Source organism: Triturus cristatus, chromosome 9 (genome assembly GCF_964204655.1).
Source record: "Triturus cristatus chromosome 9, aTriCri1.1, whole genome shotgun sequence".
In the NCBI taxonomy this organism is placed as follows: Eukaryota; Metazoa; Chordata; class Amphibia; order Caudata; family Salamandridae; genus Triturus; species Triturus cristatus.
In genome coordinates, this window is record NC_140592.1 from 1,023,614,458 (window position 1) to 1,023,641,588 (window position 27,131).

At 43.3% G+C, this 27,131-nt stretch overlaps 1 protein-coding gene across 2 annotated transcripts in view; it reads left to right on the top strand.

The window, feature by feature from the left end:
* The first annotated feature begins 4,611 nt into the window (after positions 1-4,611).
* The window catches only part of RPS6KL1 (ribosomal protein S6 kinase like 1), an 86,047-nt gene continuing 63,527 nt past the window's right edge, over positions 4,612-27,131 (top strand). The window contains exons 1-2 of one of the 2 annotated variants that reach the window (XM_085626740.1): positions 4,612-4,985; positions 17,293-17,657. In XM_085626740.1, the coding sequence (XP_085482866.1) occupies positions 17,366-17,657 (292 nt within the window). In that variant the 5' untranslated portion in view covers positions 4,612-4,985; positions 17,293-17,365. The remainder of the gene's footprint in view (positions 4,986-17,292; positions 17,658-27,131) is intronic. The other variant, XM_085626741.1, reaches the window with a different exon arrangement.

The window sequence follows — 27,131 nt, forward strand, 5'->3', positions numbered from 1 at the left end:
TAGCTTTGGTAATCTGAATTTTACACTCTTTAAAATTTGAGAGGAGCCCATCTGACCAGTAGAAAGTCTGGCCACATTAGAGTTTTATACCACTGCCGGCTTTGCAAAGTCATTGCTACAGTGAACATCAGTTGAATGATAATGTTTGAATCTGTCTAGGCTTGGGTGTTTACAGAAGCACAGGGTAGGTAGGTTCATCAATATGATACAATTAAAAAACCTTAAAAGTATACATTCTTCTAACAAGTTTTTTGATCAACTGGCTTTGATGTCTATAAGCTTTTTTTCTTGATTTTTTTTAAATCACGCTGTTGCGTCAGCTTAGTTTTCACTACACACAACAGAAACATCACAATTGGTATTTGTATTGGCAGCGCCAGCAAAGAGGCCTCTGAATGAATGACTAAATATCTGGCCCAGCATACGAATTTTGCACTATCAGAAGCAGTAGTGATGCACCAGTTCCTGGACTGTTTTCTTGAATGTGAATGAAGAAAAACAGTACTAGTTGCATGGAGCACAGGGATATTTTTAAGATGGATCCTGTCCTCCCTTCTGGGCTGGGGATGACAAGGCACAGAGATCCTGTCCTGCTATTGAAGATGAGAGATGGTGATGTCAAGATACATTGACTAGTATGAGAGACCTGTGGTCCTCACCACAAATTAGATCAGTCAGTCCAGCAAGCGTAATGTAAATACACATTTTATATTTTAAAAATCCCTGCTCTGATTTGGGTGGTTTTATTTAATTTTCAAGTTTTTTTTCTGCAACTGGGTTCTCTATGTTCAGCCCTCCTTTCAAACATTTCCAAGCCTACCCTTAGTTGTGTTCTATTTCCAAGGGATACTAGGCCTGATGTAAAAAGCCCTTCAAGGGTTACATCCACAGAAGGGCTTTTTTATATGTACTAAACCCATTTGGGTTTTGTGATCCATTCCGACTCGTAATTAGGAGGGGTCGTAAAAGGGGTAACCCTGCCTAATTACAAATAGCAAAGGCATTAATAATTTGCTATCATAATTGCGGTCGCAAACCATTGGCCAGTTACCAATACCACAAAGGAAGGGTTAACTGATTCACAAAGAGGAAGGCTCATTTGCGAACTGTGTCCACAGCCTGGGAGGGATTTGAGTAGGTGGTTTAAGGCACTTGGCCAGGGCATAGGTCGCATCACAAAAGAAAAGTAAAGACAGGTCGTAAAATGTAGGTGCACTTTTTCTGCCCATCCTTTTGATACATCTAGGACAAAATGGCTTTTCAAATTACCAGGTGGATTTAAAAAGAGTCCCTTGTCGTTTCGCACTTTACGGCTGGGTTGTTATTTGTTCTGTTAATGGCGGTAGAATAAAGTTGAAATACATGGAGATTGTCTCGAAGTATGCGACATTGCGACAGGCCCCCCCCCCTCCCCCTTCCCTCCCCCCCCCCCCGCATAGCAAGCAGCGCCTTCATAAATGCTAGCCCGCGCGCCAGAGTCCCTTTATGAGCACCAGACGCCTACAGTGCAGCGAAGCGCGCAATCCTTAATGCCACCTGCATTGATATTTTATGGCACAAAAGCGACATAACTGTCGGGAATCCCTTTGTTAAATGGCCGCATTAAGCAAGCAGTCTCATGAAATGTCTAATCCCCAGTAACCCTGGTGAAGTGTGTTTGTTTTTGCCGTGTCATGTATGCTCTGGCCGTAAGACCCACAGTAACTTGGCCAGTTATCAGGGAGCGTATTGGAGAGAAGTCTTAGAGTTCTGGAGTGAGGTCATTATTTACAAATGAGATATTAGGAAGATTTCCAAGGGTGTCATTGCTAAAATAGATAACACGGGGAAAGGAAGGCCTTGGCATTAACGGGAATGAAGTTACTGCACAAACCAAGGGAAACAACAACAGCAGCAATGCAATACAAGAGAGAGTAAAAAAGAAAAAAAAAACACTGTACGAACGACTAAAAACAGTACAGCAAAATCGTGCATCGAAATGCAACGCTGGTGACCAATTAAGAAATGTCCCAAGTATTGTATCAGAAAACCTGGGACTGCATCAGGCAGTAGATGGCTCGATGCGTTTTTCTTTATCTTTGCACATACACGTCTAGAACAGAACTATTTTACTTACTGTACATCGAAGGCCGTCAGAATGTGTGTGTAAATTTATCAATAGTATGTTAGTGCGTCTGACCAGGTATTAGTCATGTCTGAATGCGGGGACTCCAAATGTCTTCTAGGCAGCAACAATCTACTCAGTTTCACAAGTTAGTTGATGAAACGTCACTCCACTGTAGTTCATCTAAATAAAAGAGTCACTGAACGACAACTCCAAACCAAACTCACAGAAAAGGTGATCTTGTACGAGTAAGACAGCAGCAGCACACACCGTCCCTCACGACCACGAGGCTGTCAGGCTGGGCTCAGGCGACACGCACGAGTCGAGACAGAGTGGTGAAGTGAACCCGACCGTTACCTCTTACGTCACGCGCTCGGCATCCAATATGGATTGCCCGCCCCTGCGGTGACCTGCCAATCCTGGCGCAGTGGCGCTGCATGCAGCACCAGGATTGGCTTGGAGGGCACAGTGACTGCTCGCCCTGTCGCCCTTTTGCTGCCAGCGCTGCCGCCAGCAGGTCCTGCACCCCCCCCCCCCCTACTAGCTAATGGGGCCGGCCTGGGTGCGCATGCTCGGGCAAGTTGCTGCCCGAAGCATACATGCGGGGAAAAAAACGTTTTTTTAAAGACCTGTCAATCAATCCACACCAGCCAGCCCGGCCCGCCCCCCCCCCCCCTCCCGATAAAGTCGGGTGCTGCCCGGCGCCGTGTAAATGTGGTAAGTAAAGTAGTTATTTCGTAAAAGTTTCATTTACTTTAATTCTTTAACGCGGGTCCAGGGCTGGTGGGGCTACGCCCCTACGCCCCAATGGACGCACCGCGGCTGCAGGATTGGTCTGAGTGGCCTGGTTTGCCACTCAGACAGTGCCTGAGAGTCTGTGTTCTTTCTCCAACCCGTCTATGCAACACAACTGGGTTGGAGAAACCTAAGTGTGCATGTTTGTTTGGCTGGCATAAGACGACCAGCCAAACTGACATGCGTACTCTACACTGCAACTACTACTCCTCCACCTGCCCCGCCCAAGACTCCTTGGCTCAGTCAGTCAGCAGAAAATAAAATTATAATATAGCCTTATAGCCCGCTACGGCGGGCTATACCGGCTATTAAAGGCCCGCTGCAGCGTTAAAGGCCCGAGCCGAAGGCGAGGGACTTTAACAAAAGCAGCGGGACTTTAATAGCGGTATAGCCCTGCTACGAAGGGCTATAAGGCTATTAGAACATTCTGCCACTAGAGGGCAGAATGTTCTAATAAATTAAACAAAGGCTTCTCGAAGCTCGAGGGGATTTAAATCCCCTCGAGCTTCGAGAGGCTTTTGTAAAACATTGGAATGTTGCTCTGCGGGCCTTTACCGGCCCGTAGAAGCATGGAGCACTCCATTGTCTACAATGGAGCTCCCAACATTCCAATGTTCTAATATTGTTTTGTTATCATTTTATTTTTCGCTGACTGACTCAGTGGGGCAACGCTCCTCTGCCATTACAGAGGAGCCACCCTGGCTACCAGGGGGTTGAGCTCAGGTTAGTTTAGTGATTTTGAGGGACAAGGGTTCGGATTATTTCTTGAGGTGGGTAGTCACCCACCACTAATATTAGTCCAATGTCTTACAAAGCACAACATCAAAACACAACTGACAAAGACCACAAGATAGACACACGCTGTTCCATCAAAGCACTGACACGGAGTAGCCAGCTAGCCATTCGGAAATGTGCTTTGGCACTTCTTCATGGGTTCAAGTGTTGAGAAAATGCAGCTGAACAATAGTGCTTAGTCTTCATTGATGACTTTCAGCCGCTAATGATGACTGTCATTTCTGTGGATGATTTCCAGTAGGGATGTGCAAAGTTGTGGTATTTTTTGTGAAATGTCATTAAATTCCATATCCCCCTACTTGTAGTATAAAGTCTAAAGAGATGACTGCAGAAGATTTGTTCGATCAGATAATATCTCTCGGTGAGACATTGTCTATAAACCAGTCTCCCGTGGACAAAAATTATACGAAATTGTCTAATGCAAAATTGCAACAACAAAAAAATGCAGATTTCGCCGACACTATTAAATTTTATCCAGACCTATGCGTGAAGTTCGTCCTCAATTAAGCTCAGCACCTATTGATTATGCCACGACTCTTATGTATGCTCAATTCATATTAATAATGGTATGCCCAGCCTTCATTGACCTTCAGCTTCCATGATGGTGCAGAACCCTCAGGGATGAATCTCAGATGCCCCTCGCCCCCCCCCCCCCCCCCCCTTTCCCTTCCACCTCATATAGAAGGTTCAGCTACCACTGACTTTCATCCTCCCTCGAGGATGAGTCTCATTGATGATGATGCTATACTCAGCCCCCTCCCCGCCCACGCCCCTTCATTGGTAAAGCTCAGCTCCCATTGATGGACCCAGTGCTGGTTATTGGTGCTTTATTGTAAGCACAAAGAGATGAGCTCATCGGCAGCCAATCAGGTCCTTCCCGAGCGTGTGCTGCAGCCTAGCTCTGTGACGGCAGTGTTACGGTAGGAAGGAAGCCTCGAGGGTAGGAAGACTGCACTTTAGGCAGGAGGTGGGGGGAATACTACAGATGGGGGAGGAAAGGGAGGGGCCGGAAAGCAGGTGAAAATAAGGACTGTACAGGAGGTGGGAGGAGTATTCAGGACTGTAAGGGTTAAGGGTAGCAGGAGAGTGAGTCAGGGCAAGGGCACTGTGAGCTGCACGTGGGAGGGGACTAAAGGGAAGAGACGCGCTGTAGAGAGGCGGGTGGGACACTGACAGCAGAGCGCCTCTAGGGAAGTGAGGGCAGTGGCTCAGCTGGTCCCGCGCCGAGGTGGTGACCCCTGAAACGGAAGTAGTGGCTGCCCGGAAGAGATGCTGCTCTCGCCTTCTGCAGGTATGGATGATGTAACAGTGCTTGATTCTTGGCAGGTCACACGCAGAGTGCTCAAACCGCAACTCATGGTGTACCATCAGAGTACACCACGATTCAGGCGGTCGGTGCCCAGTTAGCCAAGTCCAAGCTCGCACATAGGAAGAAGGCTGGGTTTCTGTTTTATATCCACAACCAGCACACGGTTTTGCAGGAGTGAGCGCTTCAGCGTGGTCTAATGAAGCCACATAAGCGCATTTGAGTGTATCAGTCAGTATATTGATTACCGTGATGTGTACAGCAGTTGGTTAAAGTGTGTCTGACAGCTGTTTGCCTGTGAATCAATGTATAGCTTTGTATTGATGTGGTGTTTGCGCCAATCTTTGGTTTCTTTTACTCAATAGTCGGTGGTGTAACTAAGAAATGTATTCCCGGAACCCATAAATTGGGGGTCAAGATGTGGCAGAAAGGGGTTGGAATCACGAGGGGCGGAGTCATGCAATGTCGAGTCTGACAGAAAATGTACATTTTTTTAAAAAAAAACTCTGCAGAAAATACATTGACAACAAGGACAAACGTGACAGTAAATCTGCTCTGCCTTAATTGGTCACAAACGCTACATTTTGAAACGTGTTATGGAGTTAAGGCACATTTTGTGTGGCCAGCAAATCTCAGGAGATAACAATGATGGTAATATAACTGGTGGTTAATGCAGTAGCTGGAAAGAAATGTGTTTAGTGTCAGTTTTGCCTCCTAAGGTAGCATAGAGGCTTAATTTGTCTCCTGCAAAGCACATTCTGTACATGCAGATTATAGACCATGCACTCTTAACATATACCTACCAGTAAAGATATGTGACTCCTACACTTCATAATCCCCATTGTTTTATGTAATACATTCTGCATATAGATTTTCACACGTTTACATTATTGTCAATATATAAAGTGTGCGTGTGGTGTAAAGCGCTCTCATACCGCACATTGAGATGAGTAGCACTTTTGAAGAATTAAATTTAAAAAAAAAAATAGTGCTATTTAAATTATTTGTTTAAATACTCATACAGACCTATACATCTGACAGTTACATGCATATCACATATATACAGGGATTGAACAAAATCAAAGACTTGCCTCCAATGTTTCTCTTAACAGGGCCGGACTGGGAACCGAAACACGCCCAGGTAAAGAACTCGGTCGGGGGCAGGGGTGTTGTCGCCGAAAGCTTTGTGCCGCTTTTGTTGCAGGGGGCCGATATTACAGCTATACTGCAAAGCTGACCCCCGGTAACAAAAACGGCCCACCAGGGGTCTTAAACCGTCCCTACCCTGGCAGCCCAGTGGGGAAACGTCCGGTGCCCTTTGCGTCCAGTCTGGCCCTTAAGTAGGTGGGAAGAGGTAACCAGCTGCATGCCTTTGTTTATACCCATTGCATTGGCACATAGGTGATAGCCTCCAGATAGCTCTCCGGCAGGAACATACTCAAACAAAAGGAGATGTCCCCTTAAATGGATCTTGGCAAGTCTGCCTAAGACAGTAGACATGTTTAAACAAAAACAAGTGCAACCCATATGTCCATGCGAACGGGGGATCAAGTAATCCTTGGAACAGGCGTTCACATGGAACTTATTCTGAAGAAATGTATTAGTATAACAGAACTTTCTTTGTGGAATCAATCCTAAAAGGCACCGAATCGTGTAAATCGAACAGTGTCATTCAGCTACAATTTGTAATAACAATAGTAGCAAAGCCAGTATTTTTGTCAGAAACTACAGTTCAGCCGAACCAAATTTTTATTAAACAAAAATTATTTAGATAAACAATATTGATTGTTTTTTTAAAGGACGCAAGGAAAGAGTAAATAGAAAACAGGTAGACCCCTGGTGTGCAATCAAACCGAAATCACAAAGAAAAAGGTCAAGTAAGAAAGAAACATTTAAAGTGTATTGGTTGATTCTTTAAAGAGACAGCAGTTTCTATTCAGTACAATGAGGATACAGAGAATTAATCATTGTATCGCAGTTTAAAGAACGTTGTTTGTCTCTGTTAGTGTGTTGACGACTTTCTGACCCTTAAAAGGATAGGAGGCTCTCATCAGGACTGAATTGTCTGGGTTGGCTGAGAGTGTTGAGGCGCTGCTCAATATAAACAATAAGTGCTCCTATTATGGCCGCCTTGCAGTGATTCACCGAGCCGCCTCGGTGAATATCGCTGCTAGGAAGCCATAATAGGAGCACTTATTGACTCATGAGGGACTATCACATTGAAGATAGTCCACTACATGGTTTATGTTTCTACAAGACTCGGTTTCCATTGTAGCGGCTCCCATAACAGTAAGGAATTGTTCCTTCGGTTCACTCCGTAGTCAGTGCAGATGTTAACTCTATGAGCAGGAATTATTCTGATACCCTCAATGGTTTCATGTTTATATTGAGCAATGCCTCAACACTCTCCGCCAACCCCAGACAATTTCAGTCCTGATGAGACCCTCCTATCCTTCTAAGGGTCGAAATGTCGTTGACACACAGAGACAGACAACGTTCTTTAAATTGTGATACAATGATTAATTCTCTGTATCCTCATTGTACTGAATAGAAATTGATGTCTCTTTAATGAAGCAACCTATACAATTTAAATGTTTATTTCTTGCTTCAACTTTTCCTTTGTGATTTCTGTTTTAGTTTGATTACACACCTGGTATCTATCTATTTTCTATTTACTCTTTCCTTGTGTCCTTTAAAAACACTCAATATCTAAATCATTTTTGTTTAGTAAAAATTCGGTATGGTTGAACTTTAGTTTCTGACAAAAGTACTGGCTTTGCTATTTACAAATTGTAACTGAATGACACAGTTCGATATACACGATTCTGTGCCTTTTAGGATTGATTCCATACAGAAAGTTCTGTGATACTAATGCATTTCATCAGAATGAGTTCCATCTAAAACAGTAGACAGTCCCTGCTCCTTCTCAAGTACCAGTTTAGACCTTGGTCTTGAGACCACAGCCCTCGTCTTACTCCGAAGAGTCCTCATACCGGATACCAGTTCAGAGAGAGTGTAAGTTAGCTTTGCCACTCACTTCCCAGTTCCAATAAAAAATCTTAAAGTCCATTTCCAGACCAGTTGCAACCGGTCTGCTTCTTCTGGGTGCTCTATTATTTATGACCCGTAGAGCTAATCAATGATCAGCTGAAACTGACCCTTCTGTAGGACAAAACATATAATACTTGGTTTGGGCGGGTTACATTCCCATCCACATTTCAGCAGTCTGTCTCCACTTCCTGGCCACTGTAATTGTACAAGACCCTGGGAAGCAGATTGAAATGTAGGAATTCCCAGTAGAAGTCATGTGGCTGCGTACTGAAGAATTAGCATTTTTTTGTGGACCCATTTTATTGATATTGATGAGGAATGCGTTGCAGTAATCTATTTTTGAGATAATGAGGGTTGAGGATACGCTTATTTGGAAGTAATAGTTTTAATGTGCCCCATAAAAGAAAGATTACTGTCAAAGACAACACCTACATTTTTTGCCCTGGATTCAGGAATGGGAGGTGTTCCGAAATCCTGCGGCCACCATCTCTGAAACCAAAAAGATATGTTCCTACCAAACAGCAATACCTCGGTTTTTCCTGTGCTTAGTTTAAGTAATTTTGAGACATCCTTTTCCCAGTCTGCAGCATGCAGTCATGGAATCTGGAGGCAGTGTTGTTCAGGTTACTGGCCACAGACACCAGATCTGGGTGTCATCAGCGTAGGACACTTCTGCAAAACCAAATGACTTGTTGAGATCAGCAAAGGGGGTCACGCAAAGATTAAAGAGCGTGGGCTAAGTGATGAGCCCTGTGGCACCCCACATGGTAGAGGGAAAGAAGTGGGGTGTTGAACTCATCCAGGTTGACGAATTGCTCTCGGTCTGAAAGAAAAGTCTTCAGAAGCTGAAGGGCCTTGCCCCAATACCTAAAGAGGATAAACAGTCTATAATAATGTTGTGGTTTACTGTATCGAATGCTGCAGAGAGGTCTAATAATATTAGGGCAGCATTCTCACCTGCATCTAAGGTTTGTCTGATTTCTTCCGAAACAGTAATGAGGGCTGATTTGGTGCTGTGTTGACTTCTAAAGCCAAAATGGGTGTCATCCATTAGACCATTGATACTGCTCAAAGCTTTCAAACTATTACACTAGTAACATTAGAAAATTGGGCTGCCCTCGAGTATGCCATTACATTGATTCTCTCCAATGGAAGACCGAGGCGGTCTCACCCAAATTGGCTTGTTGACCTCTCATCTTAGGCCGAAAGGCATAACAGTCTGATAACATAGCTCCCCATTCTAGAATATCAACTCTGCTATTCTTTTGCAAATTTCTTGTAGCAGTGGACTAGGCCTGACCATTCACATTCCTTTTTTAATCTCTTTTTGGGCTTCCTAGTTGATAGAGGATAGAAATTAGCACCCCCTCTCTCTTTGGACAGCAGACCCCTGTGACGCATTGGATAGGGAATCAGCCCTTCTGCAGCTCCCTCCTGCAAAGATCAGGAAGGTTGTTCATCTGTGGCTAGGAAACTGAATACAGTGAACTTTTATACCATAAAGGAAAAACATGCCCTGAGAAATCAGTCTGTGTCTAGTGGAGAGAAATGACGGAAACTAGGCAAAAAGCAGATTGTTTTACAGTTAACAAATATCTTTCTAAATGTACTGTGATGATACCCAAATTCACTTCTGACTGGACAACAACTCCGAGTCAGAAAAACATAATAGAATGCCTCGACCAAACTTCCTAGTAGACAAAAGAAAATTGTCTTTGACTGGAAGAAAAAAGCACATGAAATTAGGTGGTCCTCACAGGGATACGTTTTCTTTTAATTGGTCCACATGCCTCTCTCCCTCCTTACTACTTCTCAGACATAACATATATTGGGGTAATCTTTAGTACAGATTTTTAATTTTTTTCTCAAGTTAATGCTGTGTTTAATGGCCTTAACCTACAATTGTAGTTGCTCAATAAGATCATGCCACTTTTGCAAAGCAGTCATCAAATGGGACTGACAGAGCATTAGCAAAGATTCAGCATGGTCCATACAAGACTCCCCAAAAAAGCCTACTGACGGGATGAAAACACTGCAGATTAATGCAGCCTAACTCTGCCTCAACCTCTGGAATCATGGGTATACGAAACCGGCCTTGAACTCCCTTCACAGATTCCCAATGAAATCCAGGATTTAATTCAACATTCTGTGTATTACCACAAGGCCTACTGGAAACAAGCATTTACAATGCAATGGTCTCGGCAATATTTTAGGTAGAGCTATTGGTATTGCTCATTATTTTTTTATCATTTTTGTATCTCTAAATAAATGGCATTGTCATTTCTATTGGCATTAGCTTTTTTTTTGCATATGTGATACCTATTGCATTAGCAGAGAGAGAGTGAGGTAGTGAGATAGAGAGAGAGAGAGAGTGGGGTATTGAAATAGAGAGTGAGGTAGTGAGAGAGAGTGAGGTAGATAGAGAGTGAGGTAGTGAGAGAGAGTGAGGTAGATAGAGAGTGAGGTAGTGAGATAGAGAGAGTGAGGTAGTGAAAGTGAGGTAGTGAGGGAGAGGGATGTTGTGAGGTAGTGATATATAAGCATAGAGTGATGTTGTGATGTAGTGAGATAGAGAGAGAGGTAGTGAAAGAGAGAGTGAAAGTGAGTTAGTGAGATAGAAAGAGTGAGGTAGTGAGATAGAGAGTGATTGAGGTAGTGAGTGAGAGAGTGAAGTTGTGAGGTTGTGAGCTAGAGAGTGAGGTAGTGATGTTTTGAGAGAGAGAAGTTGTGAGATGGGGAGGTAGTGAGATAGAGTGGAGTAGTGAGGTAGAGAGAGTTATGTAGTGAGAGAGAGTGAGGTAGTGAAACAGTGATGTAGTGAGGGAGAGGGATGTTGTGAGGTAGTGAGATATAGGAAACATTACAACACCCTAAAGACCAAGAGATGTAAACATTAGGAAGACGGTAAGGGATGTGGCGTTATGGCCAGCGCCGTCGAATTTGAAACCGAGGAACCGGTTTCGAATCTCGGCGTCTGCTCAACCACTTGTGATTCGAGACAAATTACTTAATCTCCTCGTGGCTACAAAAACGAATAAACCATGTGTAATGGAACTGGTGAACAGTAATGCCCTCCAATAGCTCCGTTCGACGTAGCGCTACATAAAACTGCAAAAAATTTACCAAATTCTGGCGAAAGGGCAACAGACCCCCGAAAACACTAGACCTTTTCACCAGGATTTAAAAAAAATGTTTTACTGCCTGCAGCACACACATCAACACATTTTAACTCAATTTCAAATGTGATTTCTAAGCCTTTTTATCTCAGAAGTATGTAAAACTCTGTGATGGCGAATTAGAATTTTCGAAAACATTATGAAATCTGAAATATAATATGACGTGTGCCCACAAACTTTTTACATTCGATTACGCTGACGGTGGGCTTCCGAATAGTAAATTGCTAGGATATTGGGGACTGCTTGGGTGCCAAGGACGGTTTCTGCTGTTTTTTGGGGCAGGGTGAGTATTGGGGCTATATTCACTAACTCAGATTTATTATGAAGGCAGTAAATACACCCGCCTGTGAATATTAACCATTGATGGGGTGGCAGGCTAAAATTCATGTTGTCGGGGTGTGATTTATATTTGCATAATGGCATGTTCACATTGTGCATGGTGTTACTGTGCTGCTTCCCATCCCCAGAAACGCACACACCTGCAGTGGCGTGATGCAGGGTCCTTGCCTAGTCCCAACCAAGGCTTCAGGAGTGGATGGGAGGGTGGCTTCACACAGGGGAGGCGCAGGCTCGCCTGGGAGAGAGGGGTTAATGCCCCGCCCGTGCCTTCAGTGCGACGCTGTGCTGACGGCGGCGCGGGCTCTGAAGTCCAGGGCGCTCCCAGCTGTAAAAGGGAGTCTGCAGGGGGGGGGGCGCAGAGCTGAGGGCGCTCCTGGAGCAGAGAGCCAGTTCTGTAGTGGCCTTCCATGGGGCTGTGGTGTGCCCCCATCCCTCGATCTGACCGGTTCCTTGTTTGTGCGAAGGCACCTTCGGGCCGTGTCCCTGCACTGCATGCGGTGTGAGTGCACAGCTGTACATAACCCTCCAGTGTAGAGGAAGGGGGTTCTTTCCACCCAGACCTACGGCTCTAACAGCCCCCACCAATAAACACTCAATACGTGGCTGTGTTCGATGATAGTAATCGTTTGTAGACTGGCAAGCTGCGGACCGACCTCTCACCTCAAAAAGATACGCACAACCCCAATAATCATTTTTGGGGAAAGTATGGGTCATAGTCATTTACAGTAACATTTGTCAACTTTCAAAGCCACTATATGGGACACAACTGGGAGCACACGGGGCTCCCGGTTGTGCACAATCCCAGAGCTGTTCGCTGCTGGTGCCGCGGCGCGGACGGCACTGGAAGATAGCGGCCGGGCTGAGGGTGGAGCGCAGCCACCGGGATCCTCGGGAGGAGGCTGTCGGTCTGTGATGCGCACAGGGCAGCCGGGCATGGAGCAGGCTGCACCTGGGAGCTGTGCACAGGATTCCCGAGCCCGGCGCCGCCTGCAACGCCCTCGGAGCTTCGCATGATTGCTAAAAAATGGCAGATGGAAGCTTCGAAACTTTTTCGGATTCGAGGGCGTGTTCCTGCTGTTCGAAAAAGGGCGTGGCTAAAAAGTGGAAAGAACAGCACGGAACACGCCCCCGAATCCGGAGCCTATTTGGAGGGACGGCTCTCTCCTCCAATGGCTGGCCTCCGTTTAGGAAGCCAGCCAATGGAGGAGAAGCAAAAAGAGAGGCGGGCTAAATAGCCACTCTAAGAAACATTAAATCTCCGACTTCCGGTTCTGCCTTCGGCAGACCGGACGGTCCTCGACCTAAAAAGGAACCAGCTACCTTGCAACCTAGTCCCACTTACATTGCAGCTAGAACCTTTTGAGAAAGACATCTGGACCATATCTAGCAGACATCTTAAAACATATGAAAGCATATCATTTCTTGTCAATGGCCCTAAACTCTGGAAAGTCTCGGGCCATTGCGTGAGAGCAGCCTCCCAACAACATCCTCTTAGAAGACGCCTACAGACCGAACAGGAAATCAGCTGATCGCCGACGTGGAGAGTAGCAGAGCTAGAGAAACACCTATTTGGGATGCTTCATCTTAAATTCAATGAGAATATCCCCCCTTCATTCAGACTCCTTTTATTTCAGTGATCTGCAGTAGCCGCTGGGCTATATTTGCGGAGCTTAATAAAACGTTTAATTTAGTATTAAATACATTGCACTGAGCAAGCAAAATAAGCAAGTCCAAGTTCCTCCATTGAATTGTTTGGGGGGGGGGGGGAGCATGGTGCAGCCCCTTCCTTCCCCAAAATGCTTAAACTATGGGCACAATGGTGCATTTTATTGCCAACTTTTCACATACAATTGCTAATAATCCACAAGTTATATATTGCAATATGTTCATGGTGTGTGGAACAGACCTGGCCATCCTCACAGAGGTGTGGAGATTCAAACTGAAATAACTGCATTTTTAGCAAAAGTTATACAAATTTGCAAAAAGACAGTTTATATAAGTTAGGTATGTAGTTTCACATGGTCTTTCGTTTTTCAAAATTTACTATGCATTTTGCGTTTCTTCAGATCTGCATTGCACTTCCTTAATGTCCCATTGTTTTGTTTCTACGGATGTTCACAGTCACATGTTATATATACTCAAGAAGATGGGGACAAAAGTGTTGTTGACGGTTGGCTCCACTTCCAATGTACAAACAAATATCAAAAAGAAAGACAACCCACTCTCATTGTTTTATTGTCTCCCTAGACTTACCCAGAAGGTCATTCTAGTTGTTTTTAAAATCGACTATCACCCCACAGAACTTCTAGTGGCATGCTTCATCATTTAGTCCCCACCCAGTAAGCCCGTCCTAGCTGGTCAGGCTCTATCGACCTTGAATCTCAATGGAGCACTTTTTTAGGAGACCGGATCTAATATTACAAATGCCTAGTGGGCACCCCTAATATTTTTCTTTTTGAGAAGCTTGCTGGCAAGATAAAAAACAAATGTAATATTTATGGAGGGAATTAGTTACACCAGCATCCATAGGCCTACATGTTTCAGCCACAGTAGTTGGCCATATGGTTGTGTGTCTTTCTTCAGGACCAGCCTTAGATCCCTGTTTTCCAACTCTTGTTGAACGTATCATCGAACTTGATGTTTCACTCGTGAATTTGACCCATTCATCCTCATGCCAAACACACAGGCCAGTCCAAGATTCTTTCTTTTTTTTCTGTGGCTAGAAGAGATTAATGGCGTATTATTCACTGCGAGAACTGCACGTACTAACTGTAGACCAACAAGCAAATTGATTTAAAATGTGCCACACGATGGGACCCACTTGCAGATTAGTTAGGGAATGCGTATTCTGATTTGCTTGTTCGTTATCGTGATATTTCAAGGAGAACTCTTTAGTGCAAGTCATTTAGTGTCCTGTATGCTGCTGACCTATATGACCGGTATACTTCCTGTGCCCACTAGTGTGCTAGAGTAGGGCGGACCTTGTAGTTAAACACTATAGGGATCAAAAGCCAGAGCCTGTGTTTTAATTTGCACTGAGCATCAAAGCTTTCTACTAGTGAAATTACCCCCGACCCCAGGACTTGTCAAATGAAATATACGTGTGGACCCAAGCTCCTGAATGTTAGTCGGAGTTTGAGGCCGACACCATTTAACCTGTTTCAATCCTTTTCCATGTTACATGACCCAGCCATGTCTGCATCATGATGTCATACGTTGAAATAGCTTAATGAGCATCACTACTGTTCTTGTTCACTGTTGTTATGTATAGTGATAATTTAAGATTGTTGGTTCAAATCCCACGGCAAGTAATAGCGTTTATGAGCGGTTACGTTTACCTTGTTGTTTTAAATATTCAATTATGTACATAAAACATAAGTTTTGTAGATGTTCTTCTTATTGCGAGAAAGTAACAAAAGACAGGCTGAAAAGTGACCAAAACTTTCCTAACGCTACTCCTGCACCTATTTGCTGTCGTTATGTATAGGGTTTACATAAGAGTGCTGGTTCAAATCCTGCCGGCAATTTAAGACGTTTTAATTCATCCTACGTTTCAAATACTCAACTCAATACGCAAAACATAAATGTGGTCTTTGTCTTTACTTTTGGCAAAAAAATTAGTACGAAACTGATTTTAAAAAATTCACCAAAATATCTGGTTTTCATTTTAAGAGTCCATCATAGGTCTGGCTTAGGTAGCATGTAATACTTTGTTATCATCTCAAAACTCTATAGTCTTATGGTCTCAGTGGTGCTACAAGTCTCACATATTCATGGCCTATTCAGATGTACCCACACTATATCCTCACTCATGCCTGGGATGTGGGTGGTTGGCCCATATATCCACAGTTGTTCCTTTTCTTATAGTAATTGTTGCGGTTTTTTTTTTACCATTTCGTCAGTTGTTCAATAATGACCCAATTCAGGTCATTGACAATATGATCCATGCTTAGATAGTGGTTGGTCATTTTTTGGGGTATTGTGTTTACGTCGTAAGTTACTCCGATGTTTGAATGTGTGTGTTTTGACCTTCCTGCGTGTCATCCATACATACGTATGTATGATAATGTAATCATGTATTCTACTAGTGTTGAGTTACAATTCATGCATTTGTGTAAGACCCACAGTTTTTGTAAATACAGTTCCAGTGTCTTTGTTGGTTCTGCCAGATGGCACAATCTACAGCTGCCAAAGGGGTAGTGCCCTACTATCTTTGATAAGCCCCACGTGCTTGTTAAATAAATAAATGTTAGTATGTTCTTTCTTTGGTCTAGTGTGTATTAACATGTCCTTGCGACTCCTTCCCCTCTTGTATGAAAACATAGGCTTCTCTAGGGAGAGTTTCCCTGTGTTTAGTAGGTTCCAGTTTTTATTTATTATCTTTTTTAACGGTCTTTTTGTACATTTTTGGAAATTTTCGCTAAAAATGCAATGTTGTTTTAAAGTTTTCTACGAAAGGATGAACCTGAAAGCAACGGATCATTAGCCATTGTGTGTGAAAGCTTTGCCCTAAAATGCACCATTGTGCCCATCTTTACAGTATTTTGGGGAGGAGAGAGGTTGCTCGATGATGCAGCATGCCAGCAGAAGTTCTGGAAGGCTGAAGATGTACACTAAATGTTTCTGGTCTCTTCGGCTGCAAGTTCTTGGAATCAACCAGTCCCAAGAATATTCTTTTCCATTTGTTTGTATTAAATATTTAAATTGTTCTGAGTCCGTGAACATTTTTTAGTCCAAGACCGTTCTCACTGTGTGTTAGTGAAGGAGCCTCCACTTTCTGCCTCATTTACAGTGTAACTTATTTGAATGCAGTAGTTTACACGTAAAACACACCTACATTTTTGTAGACAATAAATGTATATCTTTGAATATGTTCTATAATTTCCTTACTTTTTACTCCGTATACAATTATTTTAGGCCAGTGCATGGTCATGCAAGTAGAAAATGGGAAAAACTGTGAAGAAAATAAATAAAATGTCCAAACATCAACTGATTCAGAGGGTCTCCATACCCATTGAAGAGATTCTTTTTAAATAACTTCCTACACCTCTAAACAAAATGGGCAGGCTCTAGTCGAGGCCTTTTTGAGGAGCAGGTTGGCATATTCCCTTTGTCTCTGTGTCAGGTGGCCCACATGTGAGGCACAGAGGATTGAGAGGAGCTCCTGGCCCCGGACCGCTGACTCCTTTAAACTGTTAATTGTAAATGCACAGTGTGATACTAAGGGTTACCAACCCCACAGGAAAGTGTCAGGATAAAAGGGGAGAGTTAGTTCACCTAAAGACTTTGGCACACTGCAGCTCTTCTTAGACATACATTTATCAGTTGGAAACATCAGCCACAGCCTAATAGGGTACTTGGACTTGAAAGCGCCTTGCAAGGTGGTGGGGATTGTCCCCACACCTGTTAGCATAATGTAGTTACCCACTTATGGTTTCCTAAGCTGCTAAATCAAGAGTATGACCTTTATGGGTGGATATAACTAGGGAAGGTGACGGTGTCTTCTTGCGTGGTATGAGAGTGAATAACTGTAGCTGGAGAGTGAGCCACATGCATAGGCATGTGTGTGTTTCCCGAATGGGTGAATGTACTGTGTTTTCCAGAGAGGGGTACATGTGTAAATAAACACTCCAGAGTGTAAGTTGCTGTAGTAACAGCCTGTAGGTATGGAGTGCCAAAATATATATATGCACATTTATATCCAAGAGTTTCTCTTACCTTATTAGGTGAAAAGACCCGTTGGGTGGGCTGCATCGTGATGGACGGGCAGGAGCCAGTCCGGAAAAGCCAGAAGCGGAGATGAACCGGAGCTGTATGGAGGGCCATCCTGGCCCAGAGGCTGAGACCCGCTCTAGAGCACTGTCACAGGCCCGTGTGTACATCGAGCAGATCCGTACCCGCGTGTCAGCCGGTGGCTCCTCTGACATGCAGAGCATGCCGAAAGGCTCCGCTCTGGGTGCCAAGCGGGACTACCTAGTGGACGCTGCCAAGCAGATCCGCTTGGCACTGGAAAGGGATGTCGGCGAGGACTACGAGGCCGCCTTTAACCACTATAAGAACGGAGTGGACCTGCTCTTGGGGGGCATTCAAGGTATGAGGCATGGTGGGTATGGGGTGACATGGGTCTTCCACAGTAGGGGGAGAGATACCATGATGGTATCCATGGTACCAAAACTAATGTGTGGGAGATAGGACCCTGCTAGATGTATGTAGTCAAAGGTGGAGGGCCTTTGGACGATTGAATTCTTGGGAAGGCATTCTAGAACGCACTAGTATCTCAGAATAAGAAAAGGCTCTCTGAGATCGCAAAAACGGTACACAAGCACACCCTCCACTGCTTACCATAAAGCATATTAACAGGCGATTTATTTACCAAGGTTTTGGAGTGAAAGACCTAATTCAAAATCATGGATAATGCATTATAAAGTCTGCATAGTTGCAACCTTAATTAGTTTACAGTATCCAATTGTATGTATGGAATGTCAATTAAGAATAGATATAAAATGTATTTTTAGTTTGTTTAATAAGATTTTATTGAGGTAAAAAGAGAAGCAAATACAAGCATAAAGTATATGAAATGTACATAAAGAATTATCATCATGAAGCAATAGAGAACGTTTCATATAACTAAAAACATTGATGAATCAAATTATATGGTAATGATATAAACTCCTACTATGAAATGAAAGAGGTGATAATTGAGAAGAGAAATAAGACATTAATTAAGGAACAGTGTTTTACAATGTAGTAAAAGGTAGCCATAATCAATCAGACTTAATTTTAGATTGAACAGTTTGAGTAGACATTGTATGTATTCTATGATTGGCACATATAATATTCCACCAAGAATAAATCCAGAGTTAAATAATCTTTCCATGTGGCAGTAATCTGTCTAAAAGCAGTAGCAAGAAGATTATTAAATAATATAACATAAACTATAGGATATAGAGTCAGTGAGAAACAGTTGGACCAAGAAAGATATTATTAAATGTTAACAGTGATGACAACTTAAATATTGATGCACATTTACCTCAAAGCTGTTTCCAATATTGTTAAACATTAGTGCATTGGAATAACATATGTAGTAATGTACCAGTTTCTTTAGCACAGGACCAACATAAATTGGAATCATTAGGGTGAAACTATCCAATTCGCATAGGAAAAATCAATAATTTATTATAAGTAGAAAGGAAAGATTGTGCAACGACTGCTGACATGGAAGGGTGAAACGGTTTCTTCCAAATTATTAACCATTCAGATATTTCAAAACATTGCTGCTGGTCACTTTCCTACGTGAGTTCCAAAGCAGATTTAGTTCTATTTGAAGTTGGGTCATGTAAAAAAATGTATAAATGGCGGCATCCTGGGGAATAGTATGATTACAAATAAGCTAATAGTAGTTATTTGGTGGAATAGATAGGCAGTTGACTGTGGCATTGGATACTGGAAACAAAATCATCAGGTAAATTATATTTCAACTAGAGCGTCATATAAGGTAAAACAGAAACACCACCTCAAAGCTGATTAATCCAGAATATTTCTTTTATTTGTACAATATTCCCAGGAGAAAGATGGATTATTGATTTTTTTAAACATTTGTTGTGCAATAATAAGGACTAAAGCATACATTGAGGTTTAGTGTAGTCAGAAAAGAGTAAGTTTGAAACAGTTTTATGTGTGAAATTCAGTACTAAACAATAATTCAAATAGTTAACATTGAACATATGGAGAGTATCATGAAAAGAAAAACAGTCCAGAAAAGGCTTTTCCATACATACTTATAATGGAGTAAACACTCTGAAGTCTAAAAATAATATATATGCTTACCCAATAATAAATAAGGTATGATGCAATTTGAAATCAGGGACTCTAACTCCACCTTCTGAGTTTAGTTGTTTAAGTTTAGCCAAATCTATACGTGGAGTTTTATTGTTCCACAACAACATTTGAGCTAATGGCATCTAGATGCCTATAAAGGAATCTCATTGGGTAACACAGTTAATAAGTTTTATTCTCAAGTAACAACCATAATTTTATCGTATCCAGACTACCCCACCATGACAGATGTAAAGTGGACCAAATAGCTGAGAGAGCGAGATGGCTCTATCTTTCAAGGAGAAAATGGTCAATTCTTTAGTCTTCCTGGGATTTGTAGCAAACAATGTACCAACATTTTTAATTTTACAGAGAGTCCATACATAGTACCTTGAAAATATGTTACTAGTACAAAAACATGTAATGGTACTACTTTGGTTTTATTTAAGTTAGATTGAAACCCTGAAACCTTTGAGTATATGTTAACCCATTCTAAAAAGTGGAACAGTGAGGAAGAGGGATTGGACATGTCTAATAAAAATAAAAGATCATTGGCATAAGCAGATAATTTGATTTCCTTAAAATTACATTAATTGCCAGAAATATGGGAGCAGAAGATCAGATTGAGGGCTAGATCCCTGAGCTGACAATAGACAACACAGAAATGCATTCAATAGCAACATCTCAACATAACCCCCAGAGCTACAAAATATTGAAAGACTATATATTAATGAATTTGGAATGGAGAATATCCATTGAAGGTGGAGACGTACCTGTTAAATACTCCTTCAATGTAAGTAGATCCTCATAAGATCTAGTAACACCATTGTGCGTGATCTTGCACAAACAAGGATGTATAATATCATATCTTATAATGTCTGAACATGGGACGAAGAGCCAAAACGTATTTTCATGAAAGGTTGTAATGCTAGTATTATGTCAAGGACCTTATAGAGAAAAAGATTATTAGATGCAGCAATAAAAGCAGGATTCTTTTTTTTTGTCTTTTCTGCTTTGCATGATAAGTAAAAGATTAGGGTTTACTAATAATCTGTAAATCCGATATTTTCCCAGTATCAGTTTTGAAACTTTCAATAATAGTTTGGAACTTTCCATAAGCAACCTTTAATAAGTATGGCAAAGTGCTAGCAGTACAAGAATATTACAATAGCACTCCATAGATGTGTTGTGCAAAAGATATTTACCCACAACATTTGTAGAACATGAATTTTCTCCAGCAAACAGATAATCCAGTAGAAGAATACATTATAGGCAAATACTTCATTTAAGTTAATATGAAATATTCATCATATTATAAAAATGAGAAGCTCACAAAATGGTGGACCAGTAGGAGAAAGAAAAACTGACCTCAACGTTGTTTCAGTGATGCAAGCAGTAAAAAGCTTTCGTATAGAAAGATAATTTTAGAATATATATTGAGTACCTCATCTTAAGAGCGGTTATGGATAAAATGATTGCCTACGCGCAGCATTACAGAAAAAACAAAATGCTGGCTGACTGACATTTGTATGAAAGTGTGGCGGTCAAAAAATACTTCTTTAAACAAAAGTAAGTAAGCTAAAACATGAACATAAAGATAGTATTACCACTCCTGAGGTGGAAGCCGGGAGAGTTTGTTGCACATTTCGTCTTGTTTTTAGCCTTGCAATTGTTACTGCTTTTAATTTGCACTGTACTCTTACCTGTGAGCACTTTACCCCTTGAAAGCTGCTGAATCGCCCCTGCACAGCGGATCCTAGCGCTGTGACGGGAAGGTGACAACATCGACGCCATCGCGCGCCAAACCTCGGGGCCACGCCCACTTCCTGAGGCCACGCCCACTCCAATTTCAAATCCTTCTTAATCGCGCAGAACCGCGAGCGCGCTAAAGATAGTATTACCACTCCTGAGGCGGAAGCCGGGAGAGTTTGTTGCACATTTCGTCTTGTTTTTAGCCTTGCAATTGTTACTGCTTTTAATTTGCACTGTACTCTTACCTGTGAGCACTTTACCCCTTGAAAGCTGCTGAATCGCCCCTGCACAGCGGATCCTAGCGCTGTGACGGGAAGGTGACAACATCGACGCCATCGCGCGCCAAACCTCGGGGCCACGCCCACTTCCTGATGCCACGCCTCCCCTCCCCCTACATCAATGTGCCTTCCCCGGACGCGCAGCGGACGTGCGCAGCGGGCGCGTCGTATGCGCGGCGAAGGCGCGCCAAAGGGAAGCCCGTCTGCGCCCGTCCGCGCCAGGTCGGGCCTAGGGACCTCCTCCCCAGGAGCCCACGTTTGTGGACAAAGGGTGTACTCGTCTCATCTGATAATGTCCATGCGACCGCCTGTTAAGCAACACTGCAAGACCCTACCAAATGACAGGTATGACACCATCTCATGTTCTAACTGCAATTTCCAACTCGATGTCCCCAAGCTTTGTAGGCCCACCTCCCAAGGTCACAAGCCGACACATACTTGGCGCCTTGGAAGCCTAAACTGTAGATCCCTTGGTAAACATAAAAGAAATATATACGATCTACTATCCGACAATTTACTGGATGCCTTATTCCTCACTGAGACGTGGCTTCACGCCAGCTCAGGCCCAGATATAGCTGAAGCTCTTCCGCCAAACTATGCGATAGTCAGACAAGATCATACCACCGGAGTAGGGGGCGGCATAGCAGTCATTTTCAAAAAATCACTGCATTGTACCTTGGAACATGTCTCTTTAAATGCCTGTGAGATAGCCCTCTTTAAACTTTTACTCCATCCGAAATTCTCTTTCATGGGTCTCTTGATTTACCGACCACCTGGCCCGTTGAATTCTTGGGTCACGCAACTGGTGGACTGGATTGCCTCGGTCAGGTTAAATTATAGCAACCTATCTATTATTGGTGACCTGAACATACACTTAGATGACCATAAGAACAAATTTGCCACAAATCTAATTCATGATCTGGCTGCCATGAATCTTACTTTGTGGAATTCGGGAGCTACGCACAAAGGCGGCCATTTACTGGATCCAATTTTTTCCAGTTTTCCCCTGTCACTTAGCCATCCAGCCACGCCCTTACAGTGGTCAGACCACTTTCTCATTTACTTTAGTGTGTCTAACCATCTGACTTTCAGATCCTCCGGCTTGACAGGGCAGTCCGGCAAAAGAAACTGGAAGAGACTGGACATAACTTACTTCATGTCTGTATTAAACTCTGCCCCTCTAGATGAATTCTTTAATACTGAAGATATTGAGATTGTTGCCTCTAATATAAACAATTGGCTATTAGGAGCTCTAAACATCTGTCTCCCGTTGGCACGTAATAAATTTGCATCCCACAATGCTCCTGCGCCCTGGTACAACGAGGAATTGAAGGCAGCCAAATCCAAGTGTAAACGCTTGGAACGTCTTTGGAGGACGGACTACTCCCCTGCAGCCTGCCTGACTTACCGAAAAGAACTTAAGCTCTATCACAAAGCATGTTCCATGGCCAGAGCTAATTACGTGGCGAAATCAATTTCAGATGCCACAAATAAATCCAAAATTTTGTTTAATCTTGTAAAAGATTTAGCAGGCTCAAACACTGCAGCCAAACCTCTTCCACTGAATTATGTTCAATGCGAAGAACTGGCGCGCTTCTTCACAGATAAGATCGACATAATTCACCAGGACATAGTAAAGCAACACCAGACACAAACAGCGACAGATCGGGACCTCGTCCCGAAGATGATCACCTTCTCCCCTGCATCATATCTGTCCTACGAGCCACTTACAGTATGGCCCGAGATAAATCTTCAGGGTCTCCAAGACATTTTAGGGAAAGTTAAATCTGGCTCTCCCAATGACCCCCTCCCAATCTCTGTACTTAGACTTCTCGACATCCCACAACTCTCTATCATCTGCCAAGCCTTAAATTTATCTCTCACAACAGCTAAGGTTCCAGCCATGTGGAAACATGCCATGGTCTCACCTCTTCTTAAGAAACCATCGGCAGATCCAAAAATCCTGGCAAATTTCCGCCCAATATCTCTCTTACCTGCTTTCTCCAAAGTTATGGAGAAACATGTTCATGGACATCTCGCTAGTTTCTCAGAGGCGAATAACATCTGCCAAGCCTTAAATTTATCTCTCACAACAGCTAAGGTTCCAGCCATGTGGAAACATGCCATGGTCTCACCTCTTCTTAAGAAACCATCGGCAGATCCAAAAATCCTGGCAAATTTCCGCCCAATATCTCTCTTACCTGCTTTCTCCAAAGTTATGGAGAAACATGTTCATGGACATCTCGCTAGTTTCTCAGAGGCGAATAACATACTTCATCCCTCCCAGTCGGGCTTTCGCCCTGGTTTTTCAACAGAGACCACACTGCTGGGTGTGACGGAAAATCTTCGCCTCCTAGTTGACAGAGGTGAGACCGCCGCACTGATCCTACTCGACCTCAGTGCAGCGTTCGATACTATCTCCCATGACACTCTGTTAAACTCACTTTCCACTATAGGTATCAGGGGCACAGCATTGGACTGGATATCATCTTTCCTAACTCTTAGGACTTTTCAAATCACCTCCAGTAATGCGACCTCGAATGTCCACCTATCTCCTCACGGTGTCCCCCAAGGTTCGGTATTAAGCCCTCTGCTCTTCAACCTATATGTCACTCCGCTTGCTCAGATCGCTGAAGCAGCAGGTCTAAACATGTTTACCTATGCCGATGATTCACAGATTATTTTCTCACTCTCCAATGGTGACCATGACTCCCCCTCCCTTTTGAAGTCTGGTCTTAGGAACATCTCCACCTGGATGAGCAAAAATATGCTCAAACTCAACGGTAGCAAAACGGAGGTTGTAATCGTGGGCCCAAATCAAACCCTTTGGAACCCAAGACACTGGCCATCCGAAATGGGTTCCCTACCCATTCCTTCACAAAAAGTTCGCAATCTAGGCATTATCATTGACAACGGCCAAACCATGGAGCCCCAGGTTATTAACCTAACATCCACCTGTTTTACCATCCTGAGGTGGCTCGGGAAAATCATCTGGATGCTACCGGACGACACCCAAAAGTCTGTGGTCAATGCACTAATCACCTCCCGTTTAGACTACGGAAATGTTCTCTACCTGGGGTCCTCACAGGGAACCATGCGCCGCCTACAATTGGCGCAGAATGCTGCGGCAAGGTTGCTCTGCAAATGCAACAGAAGGGAACATATGTCCGGACATCTTAAGGCACTCCACTGGCTACCGATCGGAAAAAGGGTCAAATTTAAAACACTCAGCCTTCTGCACAGAATCAAATTGGGCAATGCCCCTAGTTATCTGCAAAACCTTGTGCGAACCTACATTCCGGCTCGCTGTCTGAGATCATCAAACCAAGGTCTTTTCTGTGTACCTAAAGTTCGCTTAGCAAGGATGGGGGGCAGATCTTTTTCCCTATTGGGTCCTAAGCTTTGGAATTCCCTTCCTCAGCACTTACGTTTGGAAACCAACTATACGCGCTATCGCAAAGCCATCAAAACCTGGCTCTTTTGCCAGTAATCTGCTCCAACCTCTCCTCTAAGTTTCTAGTTTCCTCAAGTGGTCCATATCTTTAGCGCCGGGAAACCCTTTTTGGGTAGCTGTCGCGCTTTATAAACTTATATAATAAATAAATAAATAAACCCTCATGCACTGCACACCTCGGTGACCTAGAGACTATAAAAATAATATCTCCAGGAAGAGAAAAGATCGTAAGATTCTGTGAAGCCGCACGCGCACTCTGAGCTCACAGAAGTGCAGCCATCTTGAATGTCGCCTGAAGACTGCACCCAGTTACAACATTTCTAATAGATGATAAAATATGACAAAAATAACAAGATTTCTTTTCAGCACCCTGCAACGTTTCGCATTAAAAGCTCTAATATGTATCTTGGAATGGCATCCTAGTGTGAGCTATTACTTGGGGTGGGAGAGGCCTATCTTACCCTCTCTGAGACAGAGATGACTCTGACACAGAAAGAGGCAGCCGAAGGAAAAGACTAACAGATGCATGGATGGTCAGGGCTGTGCACAGGTTACAAAAGGCCTTTAAACTATCAAATAATCTGCACGCACTTCTGTTTTTTCCCAAAATGCAGTGAAATGGAAAATTGCGTTTGGCCAGTAGGAAAAATCAGAACACTTTACAAAATGTTAGACAACGACTTCTAAATAACCACTAGAAACAAAGGCAAATGGAAGTACCCTGGGATTTTAAAGTCTCATTCTACTACAGGTGCAATGTGATGAGTAAAGAAGATTAAAATGAAGCGTGGAATTTAAGGGAAGAGGCTGGTAAAAACACAAACACCTCCCACTTTATCCCTGTTTAATCTGAAAACGTGTGCTGTGTGGGGTTCTTGGTTTGAATTGGACACACATCCCTGTGTGGGATACCGAAGTATGTTGGGATTGTAGCAAAGGTGGTTTGGAGAGACGCATGGTGGTACTCCCTCCACCCCTCACATCCATGTTTTTTTTATCAAGTCAGGGATTGGTTTATGAAAATAGTCCCCGTACACACTCACTCATTTACCCATCTCTCTGGTGTCCCCGTATTTTGAGATTTAGGGAAGGGTAATATGGAGGGTCAAAGAATGGCAACGCCTGCCCCCAACTTTATTTGGTGACATGTTTTTATTCTGAGGTTATAAATGGTGGTATAGGGATTATGAATGGTTCCCCCACACACTTCTCAATGGGACACCTGTATTCTGACAATACCACTCTGGGATGCAGGAAAGATGGTATTGGAGGGTTAAAGGATGGTACAGCCTGCCCCCATCTTTGGTCGGTGATTTGTTTATCTTGGGGTTTTATAAATGGTGGGGTATGCATTATGAATGATGCCCCACACACAAACTTAAATTTCTCAGGGGCACCTGTATTCTGGGATACTAGCAAAGATGGTATGGAGGGGTCGGAGCACGGTGTCTTTATTTATTCTAGGGGTTTGTAAATAGAGATGTACAGATTATGAATGACGTCCCCACATGCATATGTCCATGGGCACCTGTATTCTGGGATTCACATAAGGGTGGTATGGAGGGCAGCGGATGGCACACCTTGCCCCATATTAATGTGGTGCATTTGTTTATTCTGGGGTTCGTAAAGGTTGTACAGAGATTATAAAAAATGCCCCACACATATACATATCTCTATGGGGCACCTGTATTCTGGGATTTTGGCAAGGTTGGTATGGAGGGTCAAAGGATCGTACATCCCGCACTCATCTTTATCGTGCCCTTGTTTATTTGAGGCATTTGTAAATAGTGGTATAGAATCATGAATGCCTGGCGCATATTCTCTTCTCGTGCTGCTGCCCCTGAATTCTGGGATTATGGGGAGTGTGAAGGATGGTACAGACTGTCCCCCCATCTTTATGCAACGCCCTTATTTACCATTGTGTTTTGTAAATGGTGGTGGAGAGATTACAAATGGTTCCCCCACACACACACGCATATATCTGCTGGGGCACCTAAATTCTGAGATTCTGGAAAGGATTGTATGAAGGATAAAAAGGATGGTTCCGCCCCGACCCATTGCTCTCTGGTGCCTTTGTTTATTTTGGGGTTCTGGTGAGGGCATTACTGGGATGACGGAATGCAAAAACCCTTCCCATGATTTGCAGTGCTTCAGTTTATTATAGGGTTCTGGGATGAGTTGTGTGTAGGCCAGCGCATATAACCCCTTGCCCCATCTTTCACTATGCTATTCACTTATTCTTGGATACTGGAGAGAGGGTGACCTT